This window comes from Euwallacea similis, chromosome 28 (assembly GCF_039881205.1).
Source record: "Euwallacea similis isolate ESF13 chromosome 28, ESF131.1, whole genome shotgun sequence".
NCBI classification, from domain to species: domain Eukaryota; kingdom Metazoa; phylum Arthropoda; class Insecta; order Coleoptera; family Curculionidae; genus Euwallacea; species Euwallacea similis.
Window position 1 is genome coordinate 1,297,817 of NC_089636.1, and position 17,579 is coordinate 1,315,395.

Genomic DNA, 17,579 nt, shown 5'->3' on the forward strand with positions numbered 1-17,579 from the left:
ACACAGTACCATTTAACAACGAAGTGATCTTTAAATCTTACTAATATTAAATATCACTTGATTTTTGATCTTATATAGTAGCGGCGCAACGCCGTTGCAAATAAAAATGCAGTAAACCGTGAAACTTAACAAAAATTTATAAACCTTGATGAGAAATTTGAATTCCCATGTAAACACACGGTAACTAACTCGAACTAACCTTAACTAATAGGTTATGTTGTCCTTCCAGACATGCTAACTGCCAGTCTGTGACGTCACTTGCACTAAATCAATTACTATTTATCATTGTTTATTGTTTTTCTTCTTTCAGAAGAGAAGCCGCAAATGCACTTAAACTTCTCAAGGAAATACATAAATCCGAAGAGAAATAAGAAAAATTTGCGGAAAAATCTCGTTAAGGACCCTTTTTCAATAAAGTCGCCTGCTTGATTAATTGTAATTGCCACAAGCCAAGAAAAACAATTAAAACAATGGACAATCTAGAAGCAAACATCATGGACAAGTCCATGCGATCTGTCTTTGGTAAGTACCTTTCCCTTAATACTGAGTTAAAACTATTAAAATCAAGGGTCAAACCTTTTCTTTTCAAGTGGGAAACATTCCTTACGAAGCCACAGAGGAAAAGCTAAAAGACATATTTGGAGAAGTTGGTCAAGTTCTCTCATTCAAGTGAGTCAACATGCTACATTACTTCTTTAACTAAAACAAATTTTATTTACTGCACACTTATCATAGATTTACCCCTTTTGCTTAAAGAGGACAAAAACCTTTTATTTGAAGTGTTACATGACTCTTGCCCCCATTTGAATTCTTCTCAACATTATATTTCTTAAACTATCAACTTTCAGATGAGGAGTGCTTGCCCCAATGATTCACCATGCAGTATCTCAAGTTTTTGGACTTGGCATTGATAATGTATTACCCTGTATAAAATTGGGATTCTTAAGTTTAACAGAATTGCCATTTGGCCAAAATAACTTTAAGATGTTTTGGAGGTGTACTGTTACAGAGTACATTACCCCTACCTGTTACTTCTGTTAAAGAGCAAGCTCACACATACATATAATATAACCCTGTATATATACATATATTGCATTTTTGGATTCTATGTTCAATTTTAATACAAGTTTATTAATATGTTGGTAGTCTTAGAATTAATACTTTACAAGATATGTGCAATTGAATGTTGAAAGTGAAAGTTACAGATGTCTGCAAAATTGCAAGTTCTTAACAAACGGAAAGGTATTTTGGTACTCTTTTTTGCCACAATACAGTAGAAAGTCCATATTTCAGTATACTATTAGTTTCATGTAATACTTTCTGCAGAGCGTCCACAAAAATAAAACCAACCTGATCATTAATAAATGGTCAAAACTTAAAAACTCATCACCTCTCTGTAGCAATTATTATCTCTATGATAACCTCTGAATGTTCTCCACATGGCAGTGCTCGAGGCAAATCCCTTTATCTTAACCCAAGGTATTTAGAACATTCTTACCCCCATAACCCAGCAAAACTTGAAGTGTCAATATTTTTGGTTTAACTTGTCCAAATTTGCGCTCGTTCAATCACATGCATTGTTCCTTAGCCTCTAATAACGCGGTTAATACGTTTCGTGTAAAGACCGCTAATATGTCGTATAAAAGAAGTTGTTAGTTAACATTTTATTTTCATTTTAAAATAGGTTAGTGTTCGATCGAGAAACTGGCAAACCTAAAGGCTATGGCTTTTGTGAATATCGCGACCAAGAAACTGCACTTAGTGCCATGCGGAACTTAAATGGATATGAAATTGGGGGTCGCAATCTTCGTGTTGACAATGCTTGTACTGAAAAATCCAGAATGGAAATGCAAAATTTGCTTAACCAACCGCCTGTAGAGAACCCTTATGGGGAGCCGGTTCAGGCCGAAAAAGCCCCAGAGGCCATTAGTAAGGCAGTAGCGTCCTTACCTCCAGAGCAGATGTTTGAGCTTATGAAGCAAATGAAGGCTACCATACAGGTAAGCAACAAGAATGAAAATATTTCACACAAGAAAGTTATAGTCTCAATTCTAATTAAAAAAATATGTCAGTGAATTGGAAAAAGTTATCTAGCCTGACAGATTTTTTTTAGCAAATTCCTTGTTTTCTGAACCTTTTTTAATGTTTGTTAGAGTTGTCTACGTTGTGTCTTCTACGTTCTAATTATATGTTAGAACGAGCAGTTATTTTTTGAAATAAATTTCCTGCATTGAAATTTTCAGTAAATTTATTTTGTTAAAGTGGAAATATATAATTATTGACGTTTTAAAAACAGTTCTAAATCATTTTTGTTTGAAAATCATAAATATCTTTTTAAGTAACATTTTAAATAAGTATCTTTGTCGAAAATCACTGACAACTAAATATTGGAACAAGTAATAAATTTTAAATTATAAATATTAATTCATAGGATGTAATATCTCCTTTAGCTTTTATAAATGCTTGAAATTACTAAAAATCTCAGTCCAGAAGATTTATTTAAAAAAATAACTGTTTGTTCCAACATATAGTTGTTAAAGCTCGTATTGCGTTATTAGTTACTCTCTTTAATTTGATTCTCGGATGAAGAACAATCCTACCGAAGCGAGACAGATGTTGTTGCAGAATCCGCAGCTCGCCTATGCCCTGCTCCAAGCTCAAGTAGTGATGAAGATAATAGATCCCCATACAGCGGCGGTAAAAAAATTCCATTGCAACCCTTGCCGTAAGATTAATTCAGGTATTTTAGTCTTTGTTGCATCCTGTAAATCAAGTGCCCGCGACTCTCATGCCAGGAGATAAAAATGTTCCAGTGCAAGTGCCGATCAACAGAGAATATCAGGCACCGCCCGTTCCAGTCGCCCCGCCTCGACAGGAGTTCCAACCGGTTCCTCCCCCAATAATGCCACCTGTGAATTCTTCGGTTCCAGTATTTTCAGGTAAAATAGGAAGTCCTCAAGCAGTGCACGTTAGGTATTCCCTTGCGGCATTTATTATCTATCGTTAGCAGTTAAAGTTAAACTTTATTTCATGAGACTGCGAGAATCAAAAATTGATAGGGAAAGATCTAATAATCGACTGATTACATCTTCGTCGAATTGTGGATTACTAAGAACTAAATTCGAACAATCTGAATTACTTGTGTTCTCTAGGTCAAGATATCGATTTACGAGCTTTAGATCCCAGAGGAGCAATAGATCCCCGATTGAGCAGGATGGCAGATCAAGATATGAGGCAACTACCCTCAGTTCAGCTATCAAACCCATTGCCTCCGATAGGAGAAAAGTAAGTGGATTTAATTCATCTGTGCATAGCCTTCCATCGACGACATCAACTTTAAAATTAACCCCTAAAAAACTTTCTTCATTAAATTACTTTAGTTTCTTAAGGTTCTTATCGAAAGTTGAATAGGGCAATTCGGATTTTTTTTTATCTCAGAAATTGTCCTTCAATCATACGTAAAGATGCAAACACGTTTAATTTTGCAACTTTTTCACAGCTTCCAAAGAGAAACTAGAAATGGACCTGCAGCGTTTCCGAACGATCCACGCCAAGCTGGGAGAGTCGATCCACGTCAAAAAGCAGCACGTAAGTTTCAAAACAGAGCTTTAAAGTAGATATAAAATCAAGAAATTTTCTCCAATATCCCACAGCTCCACCTGTCGCTGCAGCCCCCACTCAACCTCCAAGACCTGCAGCGTCAACTGCTTCTCAGTCCCCGGTTGCGTCAGCCAGTGCCATGGGTGCCAATGGTGCTATGCCTCCAGGAGCCTCTGACCAAGAGAAGGTACCCTTTTACCGTAACCACTTCTTTGTTTTAATTTCTTTTAAATATTTTTGTTGCAGGCGGCATTGATAATGCAGGTGTTACAGTTATCAGACGAGCAAATTGCCATGCTGCCGCCCGAACAGCGGAACAGTATTCTGGTTTTGAAAGAGCAAATTGCGAAGAGTGCGCAAGGGCGCTAGTCGTTTTTTGATTGTTAGGGATATGGGTATTTCTGCCTAATGTGAATGTTTTGAATAGAGATTTGTATTCTTTTTGTTGTCTGATTATTTGAGAGTGGGGGTTTGAAGCTTTTTGCTCTATACCTGTTCCAGTTAAATTTTAATATTTTCAGTGAAATTAATTTATATATTTTCGTTTCCATCTTAATTTAACACATGTTTAATTGAGTTTCATCGCTACAAAAATATTCTGCTCGCTCAATTCGCGTAAGATGACCCTGTACATAATGGTCATTCACCCATAATTTGTTTATAAGCCATTCATCTTCGGTTTTTATAACTTATTACTTCTGTGGTTTAAGCCCGGTTTTTCAAATCCTGGTAACTTGCACCTAAATAATGTTTAAAGAAAATCAGAGCAAAACTTCTCAAGTCAATTTTTTCGTTTTTCGGTATGACGTGTCTTTTTTACATGTTTAAAGCGTGCTTTTTATTGGATTTACGCTAACGACAATGCATGTATTTTCTTTGTTTTTCGAACTTAAACAATGAAAAATCCTCTACACGCTACTCTTCAGCTAGCTTTTTTAATAACAATTATTATTCCTTCAAAGTTCGTTCCCCTTAAAAGTCATTAATGATAATGAAGAAGTTATACCTTTCTCACCGCTCGGAGAAATCTTTATACATCCATTTCAGCATGATAATTGCCCTCACCTCGAACCATTCCTCGAACCATTTCCTTTCTGTCGAGCCGACCAAGTACGATCTTCTTCGGTCTGCGCTCGGTACCACCTTCTTGTGGAACCAACGCACGTCACGACGTCAGGTGCTATTCTCAAGCAGCTTATAATCAATGAGGTGCACCTTTGTTTCGGTGAAAAGAATGCCGGAGTCGATTACGTTTTCAGTTTTTGTTCAGATATTTTCTGACTGGTCGCAAAATTAAGGCGTAACAAACGAAAATATTGTTTGTTTCGGTGCCCAGTGACTCAAACTGAACTCATCCTGGATTTTAAAGGTTTGACTGACACCGGTAAGTCCGTCTGTGTAACAGAGACCGTTATAGTTAGCGCTTAAGTTTAAAGTTCATGTGTACCTTTTTGCTTACTTACTATAGCTCTAGGATTATGTGTTATTTTTATGCTAATGGGGTGGCGGATGAGGAGTGCATTGCTCTCAACTCTATCTGCTACCTAAGGCTTGCGTTTCTTATCTATGTTATTGCGATCTCAAGTGTACAAATCACAATCTTGAATCTGGAGTACTACTGACAACCGGAAATGAGCATTTTTTATTTGTACCGAAGTCGCACAATTTTCCCACACAATTATTCTTGCGGAATTTACTTTCCAGTTGTGTAGTCAAATTGTTTAAAAAATTGTGTTAAAAGTAATTTAAAATTTAAATTTATAGGGCAATTAAGTGTAAGTAAGACCATATAGAGACTTTGCTGTTACTCGGCTGATTTAATTGATTTTATTCAATTTGCATGTTTTTGTGGGCGCATAAATAAAGATCTTTAAAGGCGAAATAACGAAACACTTCCTTTTCAGTGGTGGTAGGCTTGAAGTAGTAGTTGTAGCTTTAGCAATTCGTTAAAATCCGCATGAGTTACAAAGTACCCTTTGCCTCAAAGATTAATGGTTATTTACGTAACAAGCGAAGAAATGATCTTTTAACGCACGAGCCACAAGCAAGGGCAGCAACCATTCAAATTGCGACTATGCACTATATAAAAAAAAATTTTTCGAAAAGTTACCCGACTAGAACTCGAGTTGGAGTGGAAATTTGACTCTTATCGTTGCAGGTCTGCGCAAGATCACTTTCATAATGGCCGACTAAGTGATGCTTTTGACGTTTTGTTGATATCCCAAATAGCATCTTTTATCTATTTTGGAGACGCGTGGAATGTAGTTAAATTGTTGGTAGAGACATATTTTGCCTAGTTGACTCATACAATTGCATAATAATTCTTTTAGTCAGACTAGTTCATTGCGCTATGTCCATTTGTCACTCGTTTTCCCTAGCACACACGTGTGTTACCATTTTTATTTCCTAACGCATGTGTTTGTTACATTTTTTTCGACCACCGTTTTCGCTGGTTACGTTTACTTTCGGAAGGAGTCGTGGAAAAATTATTTTAATGGTTTTCATAGCTTATTTTCACCAGATAGTACTGGTTGAGATTTTATTACCGGGTACAAATACATTCAGATTATCCCCCAAGCTTTTCAAACGAAAGGCGATGCATGTTTGGTTAAAGCCATAAAAATGGCATGAAAAATCGATTTTCAAACTGCAAACCTTGAATATCAAGACTGAAGAAAATTGATTTTTCAATGCAATTTACTTTTGTTCCGATGATGAATCAGAAGTTCGCAAATCAGGCAATGATCTTTTTAATAGGGAGATAATTTTATTGAGTAAAGTTGGAATATTTTCAGCATTTTCCTTGGCAATTTAACGTTTTCTGAGCTTCAAAACGACATGAAGGAGAAGGAGTCTCGCTACTCTGTACATGCACAAACGCTGAATAATTCAAAATTGCTTGTTACTTATGTTAGGTAATATATCTTAGATAAAGATGTAAATGGCGTAGGTATCAACTAAAATTTCGCAAAGTATAATTAGTTCCATATATCGTTAATTGTGCAAGCAAACATTTATAGACTCTAATCGCGTGGGTACCAATTATTTGCTAGAAAAAAGACGCGAAATAAACCCTGAAACGGACTTCTAAACTTCATACAATATTACTGGATGCATCCTATCCTCTTTCATCTCTGCTCGCAACTATTTTCATTTTAGTGTACCGGGGCACGCACGAACCACCACAATCAAAAGTATCGGTACCTAAATCACCGTCTTATCGGATGCCCCCGCTTCCACCCTTTGCCGAACCTGGTATACCTGGATCTACAGTTCCAGCCTTTTCATCCTCTGCACAGCTATACACCCACTCGACAAAGTTCCCGGTAAGTGCGTTACTTCAGTTAAATCAATTAATCAACCCTTTAAACTCCTTAGATTGAACGCCAAATCACTCTCTCCAGCACCGAGAAAAACTTCAAAATTCCAATTTTAAATGATATTAAAAAGCGGTCTAAAGGAGCTGTGATTGCACCAGACGCGCCACCCAAGAGATTAACGGCCTGGACGTATGAAGAACATATGCAGCCACATCAAACTTACTCTGAACATGTAAGTGAAAAGAAGATCACCCCAAACACGTACATGCAACGTTCTCTTTTTTTCAAGACTCATGTCGGATTAAACCAAAGAACTGTGCAACATCCAGATGGTAACATGGTGTATCGAGCTTCGTATGTCCCGGAAGTGGAAATGTACGGGAATCACTCTTTGATGCGAGACAACTTACCACCAATTCCCCCCAATGAGATTCAGCCTGAAAACGAGGTACTGCAGAAAACAGCCCAAAGCGTAATCTATCAGACGCCTCAAAAGTACGAACCTCCTCGAGATCATGACGACAAAGCTATGAAAGGATCGAGGTGTGTATTATGTGGCCGTGGAAGAGGTAGATATTATACGAACGTTTTGCAGAGGTGTGACCAAGACTTATCACGCATTAAAAGACATAATTTCCGGGAAATTCCGCGGCAGAGACCCAGAAAAGGCGGTCTCTGAACTGAACAACATCACCGAGAACGTTAAAAATCCCATGGAGTCGAAAACTAGAGATGTTGAAGTTGCTCAACTCAATGGTAGTCAAGGTTTGGATCATATGTCTAAAGTCACATGTGTGATTTATTGTAACTGGAAGGAGGAGTTATAGTTGTGGTTTTAGCTTATGCATCCCCAGTAGCAGAACCGCAGCAATTTAACCAACAAGTAATCCAACAACATAACTTGCAGCAGCAGCAGCAGCAACCGCATCAGTTTTATGCACAGCAATTACGCAGTCATCAGCAACAACAGCAACTTCACCATTTTCTACCCGCCAGGTAGGAACATTGCTAGAATTTGTTCGCACAATATTTTTCTCCTTATTTCAGGCCTCAGGCTCAGGGCCTAAGACATAGACCTGATAATCAAATAACGTATCAAGTCCATGGAAATACCCCCTTTATGTATTCACCGTCCGCTCAAATGAGACAACCTAGTGGTTTCAGTAATGTGGAAAATATATCACAGGTATCATCAGAGGATCTTTACATATTAAGCAATGTTTATTAATTTGTTGGTAGGAGAATTTTCTCATATTCGAGGAGCAACTCAAAAGTTCGAATTATCCCTTAGGGTTTCTATTCAGACGAGATTTGTTAAACGAATACTTATCAGTTTTTTAATAGGGTGCCTTACCCGAGTTTTGTCCATAAGGACATCATCAGATTCACCCTCTAAAAGGCATTAAACAATAAGAACATATTATATAAAATGAGATAAAAACGGATTTACAGATGGTTAAACTACATGCACACAAAACTATGTATAAAAACAAATTTTGCTAACAAATTCTCCCCAAAGAACTTTAGTCTGTTTGCCAAGGAGTTGTTTGCTGTGTTTGAGCACTTTCGGCATTCTTAGAGCAAGCTTTTGATGTAGCTTAACCCGTAATGTCCTTTTAGGTTCATCAGACTGAATATTCCAATAATGGAATCTCCACGGGGTTCGAACGTCGAAGTGCCCAACAAATAGAGAGAGACAATCTGAAGCAAAAGAACCTAGAAGCGCGCCGCACACTCTCTCATCCACATCTACTTCTAGATACTGATGGGTCCGATTTACGTGAGAGATAAATAAAATAATCCAGGTTTGTAATGTGTAATATATTGGTACTTTAGATAGCGGACCCATGCAGCAGTCTGTTAATATCAGAAGGGGATCCCTGGGGAACATCCTTGACGCTAACATAAATTTAACTAACAAAATTATTTCAAATCAAGAGGATAAAGAGAGTGATGAAGGAGGTTTTGTGAACAGAATTGCCTCGAGGAGAAGTTGTGCAAATGTGCCTGCGGATCAAAAAGAAGTTCAAGGAGATAATAAAGGAGCAGCGACAGAGCATCCTCCTCCTGAAGTCAAAAGACGAATCGAAAACGAAGGTTGTTCTCATCAAATAGGAAAGTTCCTAGTTCTGGATAAATGAGTGTTTTGTAGGAGATCGGGAACGTGCTTCGTCAAATTTGGATTCGGGTAGAGGAAGTGCAGCCTATAGCAGTGGACGAAGGCCTCCTTTGGACGATGGTACTGATACTGCTCGAACCTCTCCGAGGGGTTACGATGACCCTAACGATCAAGGTAAAATCAAACCGATTTGCATACCTACTAGACTTCATTCATTCATTTTGCAGAAAATGATTCAGAGTGGGTGGACATAGTCGAAAAAGAGCTGAGGCACATACTTGAACCGAAATTATTGGAATTGTCCATGCGCAATAATAATCATGGAATTACAATGTCCACAGTCAGTGGAAGTATATCGTCCATCACTCCCCCTCTTCCTCCTTTGTCGGGAGGAGACAATTTATCGCCCACATTAACGCCAAAGTCCATTGGAAAGTGTAAAGGGTTAGTGAAAACTCTTGGGAACAAGGAGATATGTGTGTTTAATATATTTTTTTCTTCAGCTCTGAGAGAGACCGGAACGCGCATTATGAAACATATAAAGGAAAAATCCATCCACGAGACTCGATGTACGAGTCTAAAATGGATAAACATTCCAAGAAAATTGACTACAACATTGCTTTAAGAGGGAAACAAAGTAATGGGCAAATCCTGTAACTCGAACCACGCAGCAAATATATCATTTATTTCAGTTTTTGGTTTGGACAGCACCGACTTCACTTCGACAACGACGAGATCCCTTGACCTCGAATCAATTTTGGATGGCCAAAGCGATTCCGACGCAAACTTGAGCGTTGCAGACACCAAAGCAATTAGAAAACAGCTGGAAGGATTAGAAAATATGTACTCAGAAGTTCTAAAGTTTCTAGGAGTTAATAAACGAACAGGTGGACGATATCAACCATCTGATCCGAGGGTACATAAAAAGCGGTAAGTGGAATATTATCTGTTATGACGAAAGCAAATTCGCCAATTTGTGCATGTCTAAAATATTAGTTGCTTTTACAATTTTGCCAAATGAAATGCTCATAGTCAGGGGAGTATGTCTTCTCTACCAACATCTTCGGTAAGTTCCGTAAGGCGTGAAAGACGATATGTGAGAGGGTCTTCGGAAGACAGAAGAAGAGGTCGGGAACCCCGAGCCACAAATCGCCGGTTTCAGAGATTGGAGGCTCATGTGGTGACTCTCGCTAGGAGCGTCGCCCATTTGTCTAGCGAAATGAGGACACAACATTTAGTGATCCAAGAAATTGAGTCGGTGAGGCAGGAGGTCGCGGCCCTACGAGCTCAAACCAACATGCTCAACATCCGGTAATGAAAAAATATTAAATATGCGATGATTTTGTTTATTGGCGTTTTAGGTCTCAGTCCTCGAGACCCGCCATTAATGTTGAATTGCCCACACTAGCGAATCCTAGCAGGGTGAAAAAACTGACCAAGTTTTTCGGAGATGAGCCGCCCTTAGTTCGGTTATTCCTACGAAAACTTGGATATGAGGTATGCCATATACTTTTCCGTTTAAGTTATTCAAGACAAGAATAACATGTTTTGTCCTCAGAAATACGCGAACTTATTCGAAAATGAGAAGATTGGAATGGTCGAGTTGCCTTACTTATGTGAAGAAAGACTGCAAAAGATGGGCATCCCTCTGGGTCCCCGACTTAGAATTATGCAGGAAGCCCAAATATCTGTGTACAAAGACAACACGTTGTGTATTGTGTAAAAATATATCATAAGTTTATAAAGGAAAAGTAGAATTATAAGACATAAAATTTGTATATAATTTTATATGATCATAAAATAAAGATGAGTAATTTTTTATGTTAGTATTTATCTAAAGTTAGTGCAAAAGTATTCAAGCCTAAGGTTGACACCGCAATATGTTAGATATGTTACGATCGATACTTTTCTCTTTTATATCCGTTAAAAGCTTAGGCTTAGGGCCACCGTGAGATTAGGGTATTATCTTCCAAACACAATCAAGAATATAAGACTGAGAACTTTTAAGCCTCTAGTTAGAAATATTTCGATTATTAAATAGCTACTGTAAAAGAGGTGATGGAGATTGCAGGAGTGAATGAAAAAATTGAACTATTTGATACTTTAGTTTTTATTTTATCTTAGAAGTAGTCTTAGTTAGACTGACTAAAGTCTACTTCTAAGTTTATTAAAAAATATATATAAGTTAAATATATTTTAAAATATTTAACTTAAGCTGAGAGCACGCAAGCACCCCCTGCAGATTTAATTTTTTCTTCAGCTTTCCTGGAGAAAAATTTCGCTTTTACGATTACGGGCTGCTCTGGCAGACGCCCTTTACCCAAGAGTTTGTAATAGCCCTGAAAAATCAATTTTGTACATCAAAATTATTCTAGGACTAGATATTTCACTAACTTACAGCCTTCACAATATCAATTACTGGCGCTTTTCCTTCCGGATGGTCTTTGTATTTCAATCTCGTCTGCTCACTAACAAGGGTCCACAGTTTATCAATGTTAATTGATGGGGACCACTTGGTGTTCTTACGAACGTGGTAATTCCTCATACCTAACTAAAACAAAAAAAAGATTTATTTTTAACTTACTACCTCTTTTCAATGTTCTTTTGAGATTTAGACAGTTTACTTCAGAAAAAGAACATGAATCACAGAGCAATTTCATACCGCCCGTTCAAAAAATCATCATTATTGCCAATTTAATTGCAACATATTTGTAGAATGTAAAATTCATTACCTTTCCAAAATACCCAGGATGGTATTTGTCAAAGTTTATTCTATGATGGTGCATACCACCGGCATTACCACGACCACCAGGATGCTTGCGATGTTTACCTGGGAAACAATTCATATTAGATATGTGCTTATTGACAATAATTGCTAACAATTTTAATACTATAAATTTTTCAGAGTTAGAACATTAATCAGTGTATTTTCATACCGCCCGTTCATACATATCATCACAACATTACTTTTCAGTTTAGGTGATAAAAAAATCTTATAACATTATCAGAAATTGCCTTTTTCATGACTTGTTACAGAGAAATATTAAATTTAAATGGAGCAGCTTGGAAATATTTTTTACATAAGAAGAAATTAAATTAACCCTCAATTGGGTTGGCACACCAAAAACTGAACATTTTAATAAGAATTGGGGCCATTTGAGGAATTTTCTGAAGTAAAGTGTTGTAACACTTAAAACTTCAAACACTCAATTCTTCTTAAAATTAAATTTGAGAATTAAAGCCCTAAACATCTTGGATAATATTTTTAATGTTATTTGTCATTTCAACCTCTTTTCTTTTTTAATTTCTGGTAATATCAACTCACACACAAGAACAGGTAGTTATGTGAAGAAATTGCACATTATTCTCACTGAAAACTAAGAATAACATTCACCCTTTACTAAGGGCTTGGATAAACACGTTTGTTGACATACTATTGATGTCATTCTCAGTGAGTTTTAATTGAGAATAGTGTGCAATTTTACTGTAACAACAATGTTTACTGGTGTGAAGTGTTATTCCCAAAAATGTTTAAAATTTAGAAGTATAGCCCATAGTTTAAGTCCTTCACTCTTCCAGTATAATTTGATAGATTTAATAAGCATGATATGTCTTAGAAATTTTACCCAAAATTACTTTACTCCGAATATGTTTTATATTTTCTATAATAAATCACAGCTCTGTATATAGTAGAAAATATATGAAAGAAAGTGCTGCATGGAAACTTGGGAGTTTGAAAGCCAAACCATCACTGCTACAGCAGCTAAGAGCGGAAAATGTAACAGGAAGAATCAAAGACAAACATATTTAACGAAAATTGCAATTTCACTTACCAATACGTCCATGTCCATGGGATACATGTCCCCTCAACTTCCTAGTCTTTTTCTTGTGTGTGGACTGAAAAATTGAAGAAAGGTTAACGTACAAGCCGCTTTGCTGCTAGGATATAGACACAAATAATATCGTACAATCTCAGTGGTTGTTTTGCGAGCCTTTATGGCATATTTTATTAACAGATGGTTAAGATTTTTCCGAAAAATTAAAGGAAGGAACGGATAACCTACCATTATACACCCTGATGTTTTCAGAAGAAAGAGAACCCAGAATGAAGACAGAGACGGCAATTCAACATGAAAGTTTTTGAGATATGTCATAACGTCATTATTGACGTTAAAGAATCCATTCTCCGTGTCCAGGTGCTGCAAAACTAGATTTATCTCACTTGCACCTATAGAAAGACACAGAGAAATGCTAAACAAAACCCTCAGGGAAATGTCAATGTCATTTCAATCAACTTTGACAAACAAAACGACCAAAGCATAGAAAGAAAACAGAGGACGATCCCAATAAATAAATATAAATCAGAAGCCGGGAGAACCTGGTAAATCTGGATTCATCCTGCAAATTATAGCTTTAATATCCAGTTTTCGCGTGTGATCCAAATTTTCCATTATGACTCCACCCAAAGCTTCAGGAGATTCCAACCGGAATCGAAGTTTAGCTTACAAGGATAAAAGCAAACCCGCAGATGTAAGATCCAGTAACATTAATGCCGCTAAAGGTAAAATTAGTGATGCCAATTTAATTGGGTTTTTTTGGGGTGCTAAACGTGAATTGTGAAGTCAGAATATGGCCCCTTGATGCCCTGTATAGGTTGCTGAAAAGCTCTAAGAGCTCCTTGTAAATCAGCTCATTGATTTATTCCAGAACTATGAAACTCCTGACTGTAGGGTGTGGACGTTTAATTGCAGTGTGATCTAACTAAAACAATTTAGGGTCAAATTATCGAAGAGCTAGTAAATTTAATAGCAGGCCAAACCTATAGTTAAAGGGGTAAATTTTGTCACCCATTTCAATAGAAACCTATGCCTTTCACAAACCAAACTTACTGACATTTAATTTTGGCTCTTAAGACTCTTTAAGTTATCAACATATTAAACATAGCCATGTAGAAACATAATTCTGCTTGTCAATCAATAATTGTTTCAGCTACTTAAAGTTTAGGGGTTTTATTTAATCTGGAAATTACTGAAAATTTGGATAGATGAACACTAATAGTTATTGAAAAGTCATGTCTTCTTTGTTTCAATTCCCAATTGAGAAATAAAACCACTTTATTTTACCAATATAGTAGCTTTTGTGGCTACCTTCCATCAAACCAAACAAACTTTAATTTCTAAGGGGTCCAATATCAAAAAAATTATAATTAAGATGATATCATTAACAAGACAAAAGTCCTCAAAATAAATTACTTATTACAATTAAATTACGGTATTGATTATTTCTATGCCAATTTCTATAATTGTTTGTCTTTTTATGATGTAAATGGGGGTCCATTTTTGTATTCCTGAATTGTTTGTAATCCTAATAATGTGTCTTCCAATTTTAGCTGTATGTGATGCCATCCGAACAAGTTTAGGTCCACGAGGAATGGACAAAATGGTACGTTCATTAATAGATATTTTATTATTTTTATTTATATTACTGTAAGAATTCTGAATCAAGTATTCAAATTCCAGTAAATTTAATGGAGACATAAGTTCATGTTAACTTCTTCAATGTAGACTAGGCTTTCAAAACTAGTGCTAAAATAAAAGAAAATTCCCATGAAAGTGGAGACCAATGCATTCTTTTAATTGTTTCTTTTCTATGGAAATTATTTTGCTGGCAAAGTAATTAGGTTTTTAAAAAACTAAACCACTGAAAACAACGTTCTTGTTAAAGTTATTATAATTATAATATAAGTCCTTCAATCATTAGGCTGTTAGATGTTACATAAAAAAAATTCATTAGGCCCAAATTGTAATGTCTTTTAACTTCAAAATTAAGTCTAAAACCAGTAAATTCCTATGAAAACATCCAAGCCGACATAATGCTTTATTTTTGTGACAAATATATTGCAAATAGAGATCTGATATAATATTGTGTTTATATGTAGATCCAAGCTGGTAATGGAGAAGTAACAATTACCAATGATGGAGCTACAATTTTGAAACAGATGAATGTTATACATCCTGCAGCCAAGATGGTGAGTAGAAAAGCGTGTTTGTCGCTGAATTTTAATTTGAGGAATGATTCCAATTATTCCTATTATTTCCCTCTACATTCTCAGATTCAAAAAATAACACATTCTTTTTCAGTTAGTGGAACTCTCAAGGGCTCAAGACGTAGAAGCTGGAGATGGCACTACTTCAGTTGTAGTTATTGCTGGCGCCTTTTTAGATGCCGCTGAGAAGCTTTTAAACCGCGGTATACATCCCACTGTAATTTCAGAGTCGTTCCAAAGAGCTGCTGTTCATGCTTTACTGGTATGAAACAAAATATACATATTTCGTCTCTTTTTTGCTATTTTTCATCGATATTAATTAATGAAAATTTTAAACCTAAAAATTATATAAAATAAATCTTAAAATCGTTATAGATTTTAAACGAAATTGCCACTCCCGTTGAGCTCAGCAATCGAGAACAGTTGATCAAAAGCGCCTCTACATCACTGAACTCAAAAGTCGTATCTCAACAATCCAGTCAGTTAGCTCCTTTAGCCGTAGACGCCGTTCTAAAAATCATAGAACCAGGTACTATACCTGTATTTTAATTATTGACTATTTTTATGTTTTTCTCAAACGCGTCTCTAACAGGAAGAGAGAGCGCTTGCAATCTCTCCGATATCAAGGTGCTCAAACAATTGGGAGGAACTGTCGAGGATACAGAACTCATTAACGGTCTAGTTTTCCCCCAAAAGTTGGCTAATGTTTCCGGTCCGAAACGGGTAGAAAAGGCGAAAATTGGACTGATTCAATTCTGCATATCGCCACCAAAAACGGACATGGACCATAATATTATAGTGTCGGACTATGCGGCAATGGACAGGGTACTTAAAGAAGAACGGGCTTACATTTTGAATATTGTAAAACAGATTAAGAAGACTGGGTGTAATGTTTTGCTGGTGAGTTTTATTGCATTTTCATTGGAAATATTAGATATTCCTATAAAAGTACATTATTGATTTTGTTGTGGTAAGTCACATCTATAATTGAGAATTTTGTTTGTGTCTTCAGTACTAATTCGAAGTTTATAGCTGACTGTTATGTGTTTTCACCAGATTCAAAAATCGATACTTCGAGATGCGGTGTCTGACTTGGCTATTCACTTTTTGGATAAAATTAAATGTATGGTCATCAAAGATATCGAGCGAGAAGACATTGAGTTTGTCTGCAAAACTCTGAGCTGCCGCCCTATTGCCTCTTTAGATCACTTTGTCCCAGAAAATCTAGTCTCCGCTGAACTAGTAGAAGAGGTCGGATTTGGAGGAAATAGGATGGTCAGGGTAACAGGTGAGTTTTTTGAAAAAAAAGTGAAAAGTCCCTTATTTCAGACTTATAAAATGCTGATTCCTTCAAAATGTTCAGGAGAACGTTCAATTTACTAAACACTTGACAATTTGTTTTAGGAATTCAAAATCCCGGCCATACAATCACGCTCCTTGTCCGTGGCTCAAACAAGTTGGTGTTGGAAGAAGCTGAACGTTCCCTACACGATGCTTTGTGTGTAGTGCGCTGTTTAGTTCGGAAGAAGGCGGTCATCGCGGGTGGAGGCGCGCCCGAAACTGAGCTGGCTCTCAAATTGGCCGCTTTGGCGGATAAAATTGAGGGAATTGACGCGATTTGTTTGAGAGCATACGCTGCCGCTTTGGAGATAATCCCGTTTACGCTTGCGGAAAATGCGGGGCTTAACGCAATTCAGGTTTGTAGGTCTAAAAAAATCCGAGTTTAAATGTTTTGAAAGTGTTTTTCAACACTAGACAGTGACTGAATTACGAAACCGTCATGCTAAAGGGGAAATCTCTGCGGGTATCAATGTACGGAAAGGTTGTATCTCGGACATTCTCGAAGAAAATGTGGTGCAACCATTGCTGGTTACTACTTCAGCACTGTCCTTCGCCACCGAAACCGTTCAGTCCATTCTGAAAATTGATGACATTGTAAGTAATCTTAATCTAAAATATTCAGCTGTTTGCGATGTATTTCGTTCGACTTGGAAATTTGATTTTAACTGCTTCTTTCACGGTCTGTATCTCTAAAACTATTATAAAACTTGGTTTAGAGTATAATTAAAAAGTAGCGAGCAAAGGAATCTATTGCTGAAAGCTTAAATTTGCAAGGAATAAATGTCATATTATTTCACGAAAGGTCATCATCATATGTGTCATTTTAATAGACATGGGCAAAGGGCCATAGAGAAATTTTCATGAATAGATTCCATCGGAATACGTCGCTTCACTCAGTCTAAAAGAATATGTTATTTTATATTGGAAAGTTCATTGATTGTTTTATTTTCAGATCAACACGTTAACATAAACATCTGCGAATCTCGTATTTTGTAGTGTTAATATTAACTGAGCATTAAGTGGCAGTAATATTATATTTTTCACATTACAAACAGCAGCTTGTTCATATTGTTTCAAATTTCACATTTAACTTTATTAATAAAATTAAGCATTTTAAATACAATTTCGAGTTTTTCTTAACTCCTTATTTTGC

The 17,579-nt window shown here is 36.5% G+C and overlaps 4 protein-coding genes across 4 annotated transcripts; 3 read left to right on the top strand and 1 right to left on the bottom strand.

Moving 5' to 3' along the window:
• The first annotated feature begins 15 nt into the window (after positions 1 to 15).
• CstF64 (cleavage stimulation factor subunit 2 CstF64) lies at positions 16 to 4,041 on the top strand. The gene is made up of 10 exons (XM_066403206.1): positions 16 to 180; positions 311 to 522; positions 591 to 669; positions 1,685 to 2,000; positions 2,590 to 2,697; positions 2,750 to 2,939; positions 3,153 to 3,285; positions 3,500 to 3,588; positions 3,654 to 3,787; positions 3,847 to 4,041. The coding sequence occupies exons 2-10, from the start codon at positions 471 to 473 to the stop codon at positions 3,967 to 3,969; spliced, it is 1,224 nt and encodes a 407-aa protein (XP_066259303.1). The 5' UTR covers positions 16 to 180; positions 311 to 470; the 3' UTR covers positions 3,970 to 4,041.
• Positions 4,042 to 4,725: 684 nt separating this feature from the next.
• LOC136417479 (uncharacterized) lies at positions 4,726 to 10,820 on the top strand. The gene is made up of 16 exons (XM_066403182.1): positions 4,726 to 4,984; positions 6,760 to 6,926; positions 6,979 to 7,152; positions 7,210 to 7,463; positions 7,516 to 7,685; positions 7,760 to 7,916; positions 7,968 to 8,106; positions 8,541 to 8,700; positions 8,757 to 9,017; positions 9,073 to 9,213; positions 9,267 to 9,483; positions 9,543 to 9,676; positions 9,732 to 9,969; positions 10,072 to 10,350; positions 10,401 to 10,536; positions 10,598 to 10,820. Exons 2-16 carry the CDS (start codon positions 6,825 to 6,827, stop codon positions 10,760 to 10,762), a joined length of 2,727 nt encoding a protein of 908 aa, XP_066259279.1. The 5' UTR covers positions 4,726 to 4,984; positions 6,760 to 6,824; the 3' UTR covers positions 10,763 to 10,820.
• A 311-nt stretch (positions 10,821 to 11,131) lies between these two features.
• On the bottom strand, positions 11,132 to 13,176 carry RpL27A (ribosomal protein L27A). The gene is made up of 5 exons (XM_066403224.1): positions 13,104 to 13,176; positions 12,873 to 12,936; positions 11,772 to 11,869; positions 11,438 to 11,590; positions 11,132 to 11,378 (listed from the first exon to the last, which is right to left on the bottom strand). Exons 1-5 carry the CDS (start codon positions 13,104 to 13,106, stop codon positions 11,250 to 11,252), a joined length of 447 nt encoding a protein of 148 aa, XP_066259321.1. The 5' UTR covers positions 13,107 to 13,176; the 3' UTR covers positions 11,132 to 11,249.
• Positions 13,177 to 13,360: 184 nt separating this feature from the next.
• Positions 13,361 to 17,546, top strand: CCT4 (chaperonin containing TCP1 subunit 4). The gene is made up of 10 exons (XM_066403321.1): positions 13,361 to 13,600; positions 14,429 to 14,481; positions 14,978 to 15,067; positions 15,180 to 15,347; positions 15,461 to 15,614; positions 15,678 to 15,985; positions 16,142 to 16,373; positions 16,490 to 16,782; positions 16,841 to 17,020; positions 17,379 to 17,546. The coding sequence occupies exons 1-10, from the start codon at positions 13,492 to 13,494 to the stop codon at positions 17,394 to 17,396; spliced, it is 1,605 nt and encodes a 534-aa protein (XP_066259418.1). The 5' UTR covers positions 13,361 to 13,491; the 3' UTR covers positions 17,397 to 17,546.
• The last annotated feature ends 33 nt before the right edge of the window (positions 17,547 to 17,579 follow it).